This window comes from Lottia gigantea, assembly GCF_000327385.1.
Source record: "Lottia gigantea unplaced genomic scaffold LOTGIsca_247, whole genome shotgun sequence".
In the NCBI taxonomy this organism is placed as follows: Eukaryota; Metazoa; Mollusca; class Gastropoda; family Lottiidae; genus Lottia; species Lottia gigantea.
In genome coordinates this window covers 18,335-35,496 of record NW_008708739.1, presented here as the reverse complement: position 1 = coordinate 35,496, position 17,162 = coordinate 18,335, and the positions used below count along the sequence as shown (strand labels likewise).

Sequence of the window (17,162 nt, the reverse complement as noted above, 5' to 3'; positions counted from 1 at the left end):
ATCCTCATTCATGCACTGAATTGAAACCCGCTCGTAAGCCACTACTAGAGTACCTGGAAACCAACGGCATACCACTAACCATACAGAATGTTTTGGCTCCACCCACGGACCACTGGTATACGATAATGGAACTAGTCTTCCATTTTATAACCAAATCTGTCTTGAACAGATAGGCTAAGATTTTTTTTTTATCAAAGTTTCTTAACACTTTTTAATTATATCCAATCACTTTAACAAGTTTCATCGCAGAAACATTAGAGAACATCTCTCCCCCCTTTTGTGAAAGCTTCCCCCCCCCCTCTTTCCTCCCTCTTTTTCTCACTTTTTTTTTTCAGGTCTTCGAGTTTTCCAACAGATAACAGATAATCTAACCAAACCAAACCAAACCAACCACTACCATTCGACTACCAATCAACAAGAAATACCATGATCAGAACGAGTTTGGAAGAATGAAGGAGACCGAGTAACTCACGCCACACCATCCAGGGCCGAGTTTCACCGCCATGTCATTCGACCCGACCAGATCTAACGAAGAATCAACAACCAAACCAACAACACCGAATCATCCAATTTGATCCAATCCAACTACCAACTACTACGACTACCAACAACTACCTAGTTTGCGATATCAGCATCCGCTGGAAGCGAACGTTAACTTGTCATCTACCTACCTACCTAGACATTAGACAAATGATTCAACAAGTCGAGACTAGAGTTTTATCCTCAGACTTGGTGTTATTGTCTATGACTTGACGACATGTCTGGGACACTGCCACACACTTGACTTAAAGTTAAAAGATCTCCGCTGAGTGATCATCGAAAAACGAAGATATATGAACAAGGGGACATTAAAAAACAACAAACCTGAAACATTTAATTTCTACTGTTCAAATTATTCAGTGACTCATTTAGACGTGAAACGAAAACTGTCATTGCAAAATCTTTCTAAAAATGTAAACAAATGTAGTTCATTTCCTGGAAGATAGTGCCCTCTGTATAGGTAAAGGGAGGTAATTCTTCTTAAATGGAGTTACTTCCCTTCCATTGATAAAGCAAATTAAAGGGAACCTTTCGGGTAATCAACAATATGGCCTTTTAATGCATACCATGCCAAAAAATATAATATGCATGTGTAGGTCTTATCTTGACAATTTTTTAACCTTGAAAATTGGTATGATTTTCAAGCAATAGGGATCCTTTAATAATGTCATAATGATAGCCCAAATCTAGAGGTTATGTCTATATGCCTGTGCTCTCGTAATATTGCTAAGCCGCAATGTTACAACCTAAAATTCCAAATCTAGGACTTGTGCTCATGTATGCAGCCAGGATTGTAGGGAAAATCCTTGGCTTTAATAAAGAATATATAGATCCTAAATCTATTGAAATTATTCTCGGTAGGGGCTGGGATATTTTAACTGAAGTTCCTATGGCTATACATTAAACACAATTTTATGGTAGGCTATTATCTGGTGATCCGGATGTCCCATTAGTAATAGTTATGTATCTAACTGATCTCAAGTGACCAACAATCGTCTAGATCTCGTCACTTTACCTACATAGAAAAAGTAGAAAGAAGCCAGAAAAGCATCTGAAGTTCGATCTACACAATTCATCTATTTCCTGTCAGAAAAGCATTATATTATCCAACAACAATAATAATCCAATAATATATATCATCAAATTTGCCTCAATTTTTTTGTCAAAACTTTCCATATTGCTCTATCTATAGTCAGCTAATTGTGGGATGAAGAATCAAAAGAAGTAAAACTCCGATTCATCTCGACTTATATTTCAGATTCGTGTTGGATATATGGCACCAATCTAGCAAGGGTAGTCACTTTAATCAAACCTGCTTTCCTTCATATCTACATTTTCTACATTATTTAATCATGAAGAGTATCTTTAATTTAATCAAACCGCAAATTTTGTTTTATTTCAAGGTTGAGTCTGCTATTGATTTTCCGCATGAAAAAATGTAATAACTCTTAAAACCAATCAATAACGATAGCCCCATTGTTTGTGTTATAATTAATTCCTGACAGCGAATGAAATGAAGAAATTTGAATTTGAATTGGAAACAGTAGCTAATTGATTGATTACATTGATTACTTTGATCTTGCCGCTTTCCCGTAATAACCAATCGAATAACACCTCAGTGAATGTCGTCACGTGTCGTATATTGAATATATTAATGTGGTTCATGGCTTGAAAGAAAATAGTCCCCAACCTTTTTGGTATTTTCACTTGCCCAACGTCTTGAATATGAAAAACAATTTTATGACAGATATGATAATACAACAAAAAACATTTTCAAAACTGGAAAAATTTGAATTCTAAATTAAAAATTTCATCTACCAGGGCATTATTATGACAGTGCGTATGAATATTAGAAATATATGGTTTAACGTTGTGGAATGGCGAACTGTATATTTCATTATAATGGAGTGGAGATGAAACTCGTGTGAAATAGAAGTGAAAATTAACAGTAAATATGTATCCAAAGCATATGCCGGATTAACAATTTCAATGACTAAGTGTTAAATAATGGATTTACATCGAATTATGGATAAACGTGGATTTAAACCGTTATTTTCGGTTATTATCGGTGTACTTTTAGTTGGTGAGTGGTGAATATCACAGCAAGTCTTCTCTGATTCCTCTATATACTCTTTCTACATATTGATTCCAATACTGACAATTCCTCCGTATACCACTTCTGCATATTAACACTTAATATGTTCTATTTTACATCCAGAGCCAGTACAGATATATTTTTATAGGCCTGGATTTTAAGTAAACAATTTTTGTAATAGATGGAGTGGTGTAAGGAGGGTGGGGGGTCTCTCTTCTTACTATAATGTGGATAATTCCAATACTGGCAATTCCTCCGTATATCACTCTTGCATATTAACACTTAATATGTTCTATTGTACATCCAGAGGGAGTACAGATATATTTTTATGGGCCTGGATTTTGAGTAAACAATTTTTGTAAAAGATGGAGTGGTGTAAGGAGGGTGGGGGGTCTCTCATCTTACTATAATGTGGATAATTCCAATACTGGCAATTCCTCCGTATATCACTCTTGCATATTAACACTTAACTTGTTCTATTTTACATCCAGAGGGAGTACAGATATATTTTTATGGGCCTGGATTTTGAGTAAACAATTTTTGTAAAAGATGGATTGGTGTACGGAGGGTGGTCTCTCTTCTTACTATAATGTGGATAATTCCAATATTAGCAATTCCTTGTATATCACTCCTGCATATAACACTTATAAATGTTCTATTTTACACTAAGTGCAGTATAAAGCTGTCTTTAAAAGGCCCAGATTATTATGGGGGGTAAACAATTTGTGTAATATATTTAGAGATGAGTTGAGGGCATCTGTACTAATGATAATGCTGTTCCAATCTGTCAATTCCTTCATATACCATACCTATTGCATATAACATTCAATATATTATACTTTACACTCAGTGCAAGTACAGATATGTTATTATGGCCTTTTATGGACTTTTGTGAAGAAGATGAGATGATGGGGTGGGGTGGGGTTGATTTATACTGATGATTATTATGGTAAAGGATCCAGATCTGTCAATTGGTCTATATGCAATACCTATGTAGAACACTTAGTATGGATCAGTTTCTTCTAGATTTTATGGGAAATGCACTCTTTCAGGCATATATTTTCGAAAAGTGGATGAAGGTTATCTCTACTTATTGAATTTTTATGTTGGTTATTTCATTCTGTTAAATACCTCCATGGCCAGTTTCCATTCTAACATACTTTATTCTTCTAAAAATTTAGACTTTTACCAGGAACTACCTTGTAATTAGATGAAATTGAACATGGAATTAGTGTCTGTATGATATAATATTACCAAGATCTATAGTTGTATTATTATAAAGTTAAAATAGTATTTATAGTGGGAGTAGGTGGTCTAGAATATTATTGTTGATAATGAATGAGAAACATGTAATAGGGATTTTAACATTACATATACCATTATTGTTGAAAATAAAGAGAAGGTAGTAGGAAAATCTGAGATAACAATGTATTACATTGGATACAAAATTATTGATGATAATCAAATGAAAAAAAGTGATTAATAGTTTTATCATTAGGCCTATATGTGGGAGAGGGGTTGGGAGGGAAGCTTTTATATAACAAATGATTTAAATTGGATAAAAAAAATTATTGATGATACTATTACTAGATTTGAAAAAGAAAAATGAGATTTATAGTTTTATCATTATATGTGGGGGAGGGGTGGGTGAGAGGCTCTTAGATTCATTTGAATTACATTTGTTTAAAAATTATTAATGATATTGAAGTGAAATAGAGATGTATAATTTGATCATTATGAAGTGAATATAGATAGAAAGATTTCAGATTATAATTGAATCATAATGTCTAGAAGATTAGATGTAATATTGATTAGGAGATTAGGATAATCTTTCTGATTAAAACTCAGATCTAACTGTTTTTCGTTTGTTTGAATTGTTCTATGCTGTACATCCATGATCTGACTAGATTAAATCACCCACAGAAACAACAGAACAAAACATCCAGATTTATTGGTGGTATATTAAAATGAATATTTTCAAGAAGTAGAAAATGAAAGAATCAAATAGACTGACTGTATTGGTTTTATTTGGACTCAGAAATTTGCATGCAAAAAATTTTTCTCAGCTTTCAGTTCCAGAATTTGGACAATAACAAAATAGTTTCACTGTGAAAATATTGCTCAATTCCTCCATTTTAGAGCTATGTGTCAATAAGAAGAAAATTGACTGATTGTATAGGTTGAATTGTTATGAGACAATATACAAAAGAAAAGACAAAAAAATAGATTTTTGATTCTTTTCTGGTGAAAATTCCAATTCTAGAACCAAATCAAAGCTTCAATACATTTTCATTATCTATTTACTATGTGAAGTAAAACAAAGTTTCTGATTTTAACAAGAAACAATTAACCTAATTGATGTATGTTAGAAGTTGTAGTCTAATAGATTCTCCAGAAATAGTTTATATTATTGATGCCAAGCTGACATAACTTCCTTTGTAATCTCATTCTGTCTGAGTCTACTTATCCAACGCAACTCTGTTTTTGTATTTATTTGCCAGTCATATTTATGCCTCTGATGTCTTGTATAATATAATACTGGTACATAATACCTGTACAATTAAAGACCCGTAATGAATAAATCAAACTAAAATATTAGCATATGTGTTCTCTCTGAAAGCGAAAGGGATGTCAAGTTGAAAAACCTAGTTGCAGATTGGCATCAGGTGTCCCGGAAGGGTGACAAAGCCCTGTCTAGCTAGCGACAGGAGCCATAGTGTTTGTTTCTATGTTGCTTGAATTCAATAATTTCCTTGTACTGCATGACATTGTTTAGGATATAAGCGTGTCCGACTTTATTTTAAACATTCAGTCTTAACTTTTGCTTTTAGAAAAAATAATAAGCATTTTCAAAATATATTGCATATTCACACTTTATTCTTTGATATAAAAGTTGGTTGGAAACCAAAATAAGATTTTCTGAATTCTGTTTTAATGAAAAGATTTGTTAGTTATTTGATTTACGGGATGTATTTATTTGGAATAATGAAGGATAATAGGAAGGTTTTTTTTTATAAAGTAAGTATGAATTATGAGGTATTAGAAATGCAAGGTGTTTGAAGGTATCTATAGAATGTTGTCTAGTAAGATTACAGGTGTAAAGACCAGTAATTAAAGGTGTATAAATGATCTAGGTGAATAGAATATAATTGATATTATACTAGAGTTATAACAAGGCCAGGTATTTAGTCCCAGGTAAACAGGTCATTGTCAGGTCACATATCTCCACCTGTATTCATATAGATAATAGTTAGATAGCCTGTATCTTTTTTATTCACATGAATGAAATAATGTGAGCTGGAAAGTGTGAGGGGGGGGGGGGGGGAGGGGGAGGCTGAGTGATAAAAGGGGAGAAGGAGTTCATATTATCTATAACTGTATTCATATAGATACATAAATAGATAGCCCTTAGATTATATTATTCACATGAAGGAAAAGGGGGAGGGGGTGGTAGGTGATAAAAAGGGGGGTGGGGGAGTTTCTGAATAGGATATACAAGTACCTTCTCCTGTAGGCCTACTCGTATAGATACATATCTTATGATATTGACATGAATGAAATATTCTCAATTTATATCAACTGTTGAGTAGTTCAATCTGAAAGTTCTCCCTATTATTAGAGGGTAGAAGGAGGAGGGTGAATTGGTGTCAGCAATGATCTGTGTACTGGCTCAGAGAATATCAATTCAGAACTGATGAGAGCAAATTGTCTGGTTTACATGGCAAGTTGCTCACAGGAATGTGGTAGATGGATAGCTGAGGAAAGGTGTTGTGTATACCAGATACCATTTAAATTGATGCCTGTTTTGCCCCTGCCTCAACTCATTAACTGTTATAATTGCCTACATGTATTCCTTGCATTAAAAGATTCATTTATTCACTTACTTTTCAACTGTGTAAAGGTATGCAATTTGAAATTCCGATGTTTTAGAAAATAATTATCAGGTAAACAGAAAAAGAGATAAATAGTTTAAAATTTGTCAAAGTAACGAATGTTCGAGCTGGTACATGTTTGGTGTATTTTATGTGTTTATTAACGTCTTTGTCTACCCTCGTACTCTCCTTATCTCCCTTTGATCCTCGTAGCCAAGTTTAATATTAGCCCTGTCTTCTTTACTAAGCCATGTTTACCAAGATACTCTAAAAGATTTCAATTGCCTTTTTTGAAATGTTGCCATCTTTGTTTATCAACTTTGCTTAGAGTTTGTGAAGTTTGAACAATTGTAGCCAATAGAAAATGATATGGAGTATAATTGCCAAGTTAAAGCTTTTTATTACTTGAGTAAACACAATCGTAGAAAGATCTGCACACAATTTTTAATATTTTCAAACCACTTCGTACGTTCTTGTGGATTTTCTTTATTTAAGGTTTTTATTGAAGTCTAGTACTTGTATGTGACTATAAAGAGACTAGCACAATTCTTAAATCATAATTGAACAGTAACACTTTTTTATTTTAACAAATTCTGAGAAGGGTAGAATTAGATGTGGTGGCTTTCATAGAAACAAGCAGTTGATCGTGCCAAGAATGATTCAAACTCTGTCTATATCAATTGGATGTCAATATTTTCTCACAGCAGAGACTGGAAATATTTCTGTTGAAGCAATCGTATATTTTGGGTAGTATTTATAGTCTTCTATATCTCACATCACAGCACTAACTTTTAATATTTGTTAAGACCTGGTTATTTATTTCTGAGTTTGAGTTGGGGTGGATATATTAGATAATGAATGGATTGATATATTTAAAAACTTTTTAAAATTTGTATTTGATACATGGCTATAATTGAACACTTTGTCTCAGAATGGATGACACTATTTAATAGGATATTGGAAGGGTGCATTTATGAGTTTGAATTGTTATGAAACCAGTATATGACTGTGACAGTTACTGATATTGATAGTGTATCAGTTTGTCATGTCTATGATAAATTCACAAGTCATAAATATAACTATATCCTTTGATTTATTGACAAGGGAATGATAAATCAGATAGAAATATATATAACTTATACAATTGGTAACAAGGCCTTGATTTAAATTTGATATTTCTATTCCAGTCCAATACTGTTTTTACCAAAAAGTTATGATGGCTCATTAAGGACATATGTGCTGGGTAAAATCATGATTTGAATTATCCTTACTGTTTCCTAAGTTACCATTTTTGTCGCAAGTTATTTTTACAAGTGTATACAGCACCAAGATGGCTATTGTAACTTTCATGATGACAATGTATACACCCAAAAAAGATGTATTATCAAGTTGACAAACCCAGATGCAGAATGTCTTGTGCGTCTGTAAAGGTTAATTCAAAGAAGCCAACTGTAGAATTGATATAAAACTCCCTAGAGACAGTGTTTATTATCATAAGTATTTTACCATGTAGATATTGCACTAATTCTGGCACTGTGTCATATCACCATTCCTTGCTATTAAAACTGAAATAAGCCTACCACCATCTATCATTAGAGAGTAAACAAACACTATCTTGATGTATAATGTTTATTTATCCTGTATTCTTGTCTCCCTCTTACTCTTTTATTGTGTGTGGTACACAGAGTTTTAGTCATGGTGGTTGATGCCAATCTGCAGTAGCAAGCACCCAACATTGCCATGAAAATTACAACCGACCAGCACAAAAAGATGTATTTAATTATTCTTGCTTGAGAGGTATTAAATCCCACAGCACATTACTGATCAGTTGAAATACAAATTTTGGTGGTTCATTTTTTTGAAAGTATCTCATTTTGTTTAGCTTTGATATAATAAATTGTGTAAGGAAAATAATGAATTTTTCTGGTGTTAAAGGGAGATTCAAGCTCAAAGCACCAAACTTCTAATGTTTGATATGTTATGGTTCATGCTTCTTGAAAGTATATCTCTGTTTACCTTCTCATATAATAACTTGTTTCAAGTGAATGATTATGAAAAACAACCCTCATCTAACTGACATTTATAAACTGACCTAGATATGTTCTTTGTTAGATGGACAAAGGTCAATCAACTGGACAGTAGCTAAATATTGGGTGGGAAAATGTGAGAGGTTGGGATAAAGACATGTGTTATTCCTCAGCCTGATACTGATGTCCTGGTCAAGGCTGATGTCCTACCACTGAATGTAATTTAAGAGAATAGGCCAACACAAGTTTCTTTTAGAGGTTGGGCAAGAATTACAAATTTCTTTCATGAGTAAGAAACTTGTATGCTAACTAAAAGGTTGATTTCAGCAGCGGTTGAGATAGTACCTTTTTATATTTTGTAAAGTGGTGTCAGTCTATTTGTGATAGTTAGATAGGGCTGACAAAATTGTCAGATGGTAAAGCCAATAAACCTAAGTATTAAATGCTGACCATTTTAAAGATTCTTAACAGATCTTTACATCAGATCAGATTGAATTCAACTTATAGCTGGTGACAAACATACTTTTAATTTAATTAAGCACTGTTAATAATAGTAATCATTAATTAAGACTCTTCACTATCTATAGTCTTATCCTTCAAATTGACTGGATGGCTCTGATGTGGTGAATTTAGTGTTCACTTCAGGGTGATCACTTTTTAGCATCTCCTTGGCAACAGTCAAGTTATACTTTTACTTGTCCCCTCTCCTTTATCACTCATTTAGAATTGGATCTGAAAGAGAAAAAAAGCTTAATACAGTCTTCATGATTGTTAGATACTAAATATCTCAGATGACCTGAGAAGGTTAGAGTTAGTTTAGACTAGGTGGTTAGATAGCCTGAGAGTAGAGGGTGGAGGTATTTTGATAGAATCAGTATAGAATGTCTACAATAACATTGAGAGTTAAGAAATGAATGGTGATTTATTTATAGATTGTAAGATTATGTACAATGTTTGTTATGCTTCAACCAACTTCTGTTTGTCTGGATTCTTATAGCTTTCCATGTCATTTAAGGTCAGACTTTTACATGAAATGAAATGGAGTTTAATATACCTTTTCTGCTTCTAAGCAATTTCACAATCACAATATCAAGCTATTACAAACTTGTTACTTATACCTTCACTGCAATATTTACCTTTCTTTTATCATAGAACTTTATAAATGAAACAATTTGATTGGATTGTACTCTAGTGAATATCCAGCCAATCAGAGGCTTCATCAGAAAGTTTGATCACAAATCTATAATGTTTACAGCCTTTATGTCAATGATTTTGATCGGCTGTATTCACCGGTGTACAATCCAATTGCTGCATTCTGTGACTATTGTAATCAAGGTATTAGAAGAAGTTTGTAATAGCTTAACATTGTGAAGATGAGTAGCCTAATGAATATGGGTATTTCTTCTTATGCAATGTGGTATAAGGAAAGGCTAATATGCATTAATCTATTCTTTAGAGATTTCTTAATTGTCAAGGAATCTTTAATGTGCATGTTCTGTAATGAATAGGGTTTCAAATTATTATCCGATCCAATCAACTAGAGGCTGTTTTGTTTCTTGTCAGTCCTCTAACCTCAGTCTTTTACAATCTGGGAAACCAATGGTGGGAAAGCACCTTACACTAAGATACTATGACTCCCAACTAACCATTTAGTCCAATATCTCCCAATATTGATTATCATCTATAAAAAACTTCCTCAAGGAAAATCAATGATGGCTAGTTCGATGAGATTTGTTTAATTGGTCCAGTGAACAAGTGAGATATATCGAGATACAAATCAACCCCAATCAAACTGTCAAATTATTTCCAGGTTTAGTGAACAAGTGACATTCTGTGAGATATATCGAGATACAAATCAACCCCAATCAAACTGTCAAATTATTTCCTTGTTAAGAATAAGGCTAATCAATAACTGATCAGATAATATTGATGTATTGATTCTTTATTTATATATATCACGATCTGTATTAACCCTTTAAACACTGAGTGTACATGGAATTGATCAAATGTGATAATGGTGTAGGCAATATAAAGAGTATTCCTACCAAAAAGGCACATGTTGCCTTGCTCTTCTAGACTTATATAATTAATGTATTAGGAGGTAGAATATTCATATATGATAGAACAGTAGGGAGTCCTGAGAGAATACACTGACTAAATAATGAATATTCCTGGCTTCAACAGACTTCACTGACAATCATGTCTGGTTTTCATGTTAAAACAATGTTGAAAACAAACTATGTGTAATTGAATAAATAAAATAGGTCAAGGTTACTGATACTCAGATGTTCCAGACAAAGAAGCATATTGCTTTGTAGAAAATTTGATTTGAGAATTTGTCCAAAATTTCAAGCTTTGTTTTTGATCTGTGTAACAGTTGAAAGTTTGCTTGTGATATAATTGTTGAACCTGATAGTTGAAAAAATATGTGGAATGGTACCAAAGTTAGTCTTTGACCACTGTATGAAGTTCCTGTTTTTTCCTCTATCAATCTTACCCACAGACAACTTGGAATGGACCATGTTAAGATAGAGCAATGCCATGCAATATAGCTACTTATCTCAACCTTCTGAATGGAATTATCAGAGATTAATTTCCAGAATTCCAGAAATGGAAATGGGTTGCGTTAAACACTTTGCTGTCTATGCTTCTCAAAAGTTTCGGAAATGAATTCAATGGTCACTTATATATCTGATTTATATATGAAAAAGTATCTATACTCAAAGAGGAAAAATATATATTGCCTAACAGCATGATTTTGCCTTTCTTTACATCTAGAACAAAACATGTCAAAGTAAGAGGTAAAACTCCATTTCATTGTATTGAGATGAGTAAATTCAGTTGAATAGTTCACAATAGATCTAAGCTTTGTATGTAAATGTAAAGTGTTGGTATTAATTAAACAAGTTTATCTAACATATATCAATAGCTAGATATATTTAATTATAAAATACTTCACACATGGTGGAAATTAACTCATTAAATATTCAAAAACAGGTTAATTCATTCAAACTGTTACAATTATTGTACATAATTCAATGGAGCTTATTTAATTTGTTAGTTTATTGAATGAATAAGTAATATTATCCTTGTATGAAATTGATATTGCACACATAAGATTTTGTATAAAGAGATTTGACACTGGTTTTTCAACTTTTGTTTGTAAATTCAATACACTATTTCTTTTTCCATTTTTATTTTGATGTTTTTTGGCTCATCCAGAAAACTTGACAATTTTATGACAGCACTGCAAAATTCATATGGATAGTATTTTTATATAACTTTGGCATCTGAAACTGTTGCAGCTTTGTTTTAAGTTAGTTAAACATAATATATGGTTAATGCCTGTTTCCCAGAAAAATCCATATGTTCTGAATAGTATTTTCAACTTTGGCAATGCTATCTAGCTCTATTTTTATTAAGTTCAGAAATAAAAAATTTCAGGAAGAATATTACAGCAGAATACAAATGTACCATAAACTTTCAAAATAACTTTCTTCTGCTAATTTTACTGCATTTCATACTGTATTTCATTTATTTACCCAAACGATTAATTTATCCTATTTTATGATTTCAGTGAGTGTGAATGGAGTAGAAATAAATTTTGACCAGCGTAACGATGGATTCTTTTTAAAATCGGCTTATCACAAACTGAAACCCAGTAACCCTACGCAGGAAAAGGAACTATTTGTAATAACCAATCGTGCAGAACTACACAAATTACGTGCCAGTCATGGACCTTTCGAAGCGTATCAAGCTGTTCCGGAGGAATACATCGAACAGCAGACAAATCGCAAACTACACAGTGAAATTTTTCATAATATGGACATCAGTGTGCATCTGTTAACAGAGGAACTATTACCAAAATGGCCGCTTCTTCAAGTGTTAATGCATGCGCGCCCGATACAAGAATCTCTGAAAACCAGCGATTTTAGTGAATCTTATTACAATGAACATTGGTGTGGTCAGTTGATCGTGTTTCACGAGGATCAACGACTAACAGATGTGTGTATTTTAAATCAAAATGATAAAAGTGCATGTCTGATGGAAATTACTGTTCCTTATGAATGGTGGCATCGTAATGTCTCCAACGTGGAAGTCTACTATCAAGTGTCCCGCGTCGAGGACAACCACGAATGTGCACAAGAATCTAACTCAATTGTTCCTGGACGAACGGAGGAATCCAAGAATATGAAACTGATAACTAGTCTGCCTCTTTCGACTGAAGATCATCGCTACGATGAAAAGGGAGATGATCGCCTGATTTTCCGAATTCCAAAAACCAAATATTTACCTGGAAGTCGTTTTTTGATTCCTGTTTATTTACAAGGAAATACGAACGTTCAAGTTGTTGTCGTACAGTAAGTAGGATTTTGTTTGTTATTTATTTGATATTAAGGGTATATCTCATCCTGAAAACCAAGAAAGTATGACTATCTAGAGGGCTTACTGATATAGACTGTAAAGGTTATACTGTTTTGAATAATATGTTATTTGTTCTGCACAACATTTACAGAATATGACAAGATTTTAGAATAAAGCTAAGGATATTGTAAAGTTGTCATTTAAGGACATAGTTTATGCAGAAATTGATTATTATCCGTTTCTTAAACATAAGAATATGATTTATTCATTGAAAATATGAAAAGTGAATTACTACTGGAAGAACCCTTCAATCCCAGCAAATGGACTCAAATATTTTTTAGAGACTTAATGATGAGTCGTCACCTCACTGCAATATGAAATTTGAATTATACTCTGGGCTACAAAATTCCCTAGTCCCATCTAAAATCCTGTGATCCCAAAAAAGAATCCCATGGTTCCATCATAAATTCCTTGGTCCTATCAAAATTAATGTAGCATGTAGCCCTATCAAAAATCTCCAGTTCCGTCTAATATCCCTACTTCTGTCAAAAATCAAAAATCCCTTGGTCCCATCAAAAATCCCTTTTTCCCCATCAATAATCCATTAGTCCCATCAAAAATCCCTTGATCCCATCAAAAATCCCTTGGTCTCATCAAAAATCCCTTGATCCCATCAAAAATCCCTTGATCCCATCAATAATCCATTACCCCCACAAAAGTATCTTGGTTCCATCATTAATCCCTTGGTCCCATCAAAAATCTCTTGGTCCCATCAAAAATCCATTAGTCCCATCAAAACTCTCTTGGTCCAATCAAAAATCCAATAGTCCCATCAAAAATCCCTTGGGCCCATCAAAAATCCATCAACTGTGTGAATGTCCCAAGTGAGTGTAGTCTAGCCCTCAACCTGTCTATAATTTGATACGACTGTAGGGTAACTAGTTTATGGTCTAGGCTATTATCAGTTTGTTTGTTCTTTAAGATTAGCTGTGTCTTGTCTCGTTTTCTTTCTATTGACAAAACGAACAACACCTATTCATTGTTAAATACCCTTCGTTTTGATATCTCTTATGTTCTCTAATATTATCATAGTCACATACTTTATACCTTCTTATACTAGAGAAATAATCCTTCTTTAGTCCTGGGGGTATCAATGAGAGGCTTGTTAACTAAGGGGTATTGGATTTGATCCTGTCGGGTCAAGATGACACCTTGAAATATTTCAACTAAACTTCCCCAGAAAAATACGTAGTGGAGCTATCTGACAGACTCTGCAACCCATGCAAGTTGGAAATATTAATTTCCCCTATTGCACACTGCATGGTGTAGCCTGTCTTCATTGTTCAACCTTGAGCTATAAAGGAATACATACAACTGCGTTTCAGTTTTTACTTTCCTCACTTAAAAATTCAAACAATTGTTTGCTGTCTGGTGCATCGCCCACGGCAGATATTGACATTCATGATGTCATGCACACATGTGCATCTGCAACTATTAAGAGTCAGGCATCACTGAGTTTGAAAAATACATAAACACTGCACCATTTATCTCTTTAAAGAGATTGTAAAGAGGTTTTCTAAAATTTGTATGTGTATAGGGGACACTGATAGTATCGATTTGCACCATTCAAATTTACAGTCAGACGTTTGTGGTTTTTGCAGTTCTACTAAAATAAGTGTTTTATGACATCACTAATCGACAAAGCTACAAATAATTAATAAAGACTCAGTTTTAGTAGAAATGCAAAACCCACAGATGTTTGAAATAGTGCACATATTTATCTCTTTACAGTCCCTTTAACAAGGTGATTCATTTACGTAATGTAAAAACTTGAGAACTAAGCTTATTTACTTTGCCATTTTTTACAATGAGGCTTTGTTCAGAATTACCACCCCTGGGCCTATCTCTACAATCAACACTTTATTCAGAGTGAAAAATGATTACTCCTGCTTCAAGAAACTTAATGAAGTATGAAATCATTGAAAAATCTGTTTAATGGGTCATTATGTAATATTATTTTGTGTAGAATGTGCAGCTTTTATCTTCAATATTTGCTCCCTCATTGCACACTGCATGGTGTTGCTCTCCTTCATAAGCCTAATTAGGTGCAGAGAAGTATCTTAATTTTGAAATATTTCCCCAATATTATGATTGATTCTAGTTCTCATTTGGTTTAGAAATCTCAAATTGTCTTTTGAATTTCTGATGATTTGTTAGATGTCAGTTTGGGGTTTTTAAGCTGACTAAGTGACAGACAGGCATTTTGTACAGTCAGACAGGCTATGCATATATGTATAGGTGCACTTGCTTAGCCTACTTACTTTTAAAAGACTGGTTTGAATAAGATTAGACTGTATATACTGGTACCCTAATCTTTAATTTAAAAAATACAATTCAGCCCCCTCAAATTTTGGAAGATCCCCATCTGTACCTGTGGACAGTTGACATAAACAGATCTTTTGAACAAAGAAAATTAAAAATCTTCATTTCCTTTTTTGTTGTTTCTTTCAGAACAAAAGTAAAAAATGGATTAAAAATTCGTGGAGCTGCCGTGAAACCAAACAGTCCATGGAGTGTGTATTTTGAGATGAAGGATAGACAGAAGACAGCAGTGGTTACAGCTTTTATCAAAGATAAATCTAAGTATGTTCAAAGTACAAGGTGAGAATTCTGCTTTTTTTCAAGATGTTAAGGGAGTTAATCTTTCCAAATCTTTCCAACCATTAAAGGTTTTCAAGAGAGGCTTTCTAGCTTTCTAGAGACATACAGCTTCTATTGACATCATTCTGTTTTTCTAGTCTGATGTCTCTGGTTCCTGTAATTAGGCCCAAATTAGGAAGTAACTATTGGGAAATGAATTGTATGTGTAAAAGTAATGCCATGATATTGTAAATTTGTTTATGTTTGTGAATTATTTAAAAGTGATACAGGGAGTTTACAAACGAAATAACTTTATTAACATTATTAACAATGTGGGCTCTCCATAGGAATACAAAGTTAATATAACCTAATATACCTTATAACCATGAGGACTCTCCAAAAGGGATACAAAGTTGATATAACCTAATATACCTTATTAACCATGTGGACTCTCAAAAAGGGATACAAAGTTGATAAACCCTGAGTGAGTGAGAGAGTGATATAGAACTACATTACACCTTATATTGTCTTCTGAAGATTCTATATTTATGTAAACAAACTGAAGACTCTTATACCGTTAGTTTTCTTCCAATCTTGAAATTTAATTTTCTTAAAAAAACGTCAATTTTATTAGCAAAAGAGTCTTGTTAAGTGTACCATGTAAATAAAAACCCAACTTTCTGACTCAAGTTTAAAAGTTAATTACCAGTCATCCAGCCTTAAAGTTTGTTTGATTTTCATAGTCTCTGTTTACAAGACTTATTAAAGTCTTAGCTTTAATGAAATATAAGATGTCGTCAAACTGAAAATATTCAAATTCTCAAAGAAATGAGTTCAAAGGTCGTTTTAAAGATATATCTGTGTTTCTTTGATGTTTTAGGATGGGAAATTCTAACCAATTTTCTTCCTCTGCAGCCTAATGTAAACACATATGTCCACAATTTGCCTTCCTCCTTCATACTATAGATCGTGATAGATTTAAAATCTGGAAAACTAATAAACACTTTAAAAATGACTTCAACTGTAAAAGCTTGATATAGTTTACTATGAACATTGGATGCTAATTTCTATATAACATATGAAATAGAAATATTAAAACAGAACTAACATTGTACTGTTGTTACTCAGAGTTTCACGCTATGCTATCTTCAGACAACTGACCTCACATTTCAAATATCAAATTTTTTCCTTTTTGCCTTTCTTCATTGGCTTTGATCAATAGATGTAAAAACTCAATTTAATTTTGTTTCTCCATTTCAAAAAAAAAAAAATAGACATCGTATAAAATTATTCCACCTTCTTTTTTATCTTTTCCTTCCCATACTCCCTGGCTTGTGTATCCTCACCTCTCATTTCAGACCAAGGTGAACGTGTATTAGACCCAATACCAACTCCCTATTGCATTAGCCCTACTATTGAATCTAATTACCAATGTTCTATACCCTCCCAATTAGCTTTCCCCTTTCTTTTTATCTTAACCATGCCCTACTTCCCCTTTACATTAACCATACCACTCTAGAGTCTGTTATTGTAGAAACTTGTCAATATAAAATAAAAGACCTATTGATTTTTAGCTAGTGTGGAATAATGACTACATCGTGGAAATATTGGCGGTACTTGGAA

The 17,162-nt window shown here is 33.1% G+C and overlaps 2 protein-coding genes across 2 annotated transcripts in view; one reads left to right on the top strand and one right to left on the bottom strand.

Moving 5' to 3' along the window:
• Nucleotides 1-970, bottom strand: part of LOTGIDRAFT_239432 (hypothetical protein) — a 4,015-nt gene extending 3,045 nt beyond the window's left edge. The window contains exon 1 of the mRNA XM_009055503.1: nucleotides 865-970. The gene's annotated coding sequence lies outside the window, so the exon portion shown is untranslated. The remainder of the gene's footprint in view (nucleotides 1-864) is intronic.
• A 1,577-nt stretch (nucleotides 971-2,547) lies between these two features.
• On the top strand, nucleotides 2,548-16,459 carry LOTGIDRAFT_175149 (hypothetical protein; the record flags this gene model as incomplete). The annotated part of the gene is made up of 4 exons (XM_009055502.1): nucleotides 2,548-2,623; nucleotides 12,112-12,895; nucleotides 15,411-15,560; nucleotides 16,420-16,459. The coding sequence occupies 4 exons, from the start codon at nucleotides 2,548-2,550 to the stop codon at nucleotides 16,457-16,459; spliced, it is 1,050 nt and encodes a 349-aa protein (XP_009053750.1).
• Nucleotides 16,460-17,162: the final 703 nt, after the last annotated feature.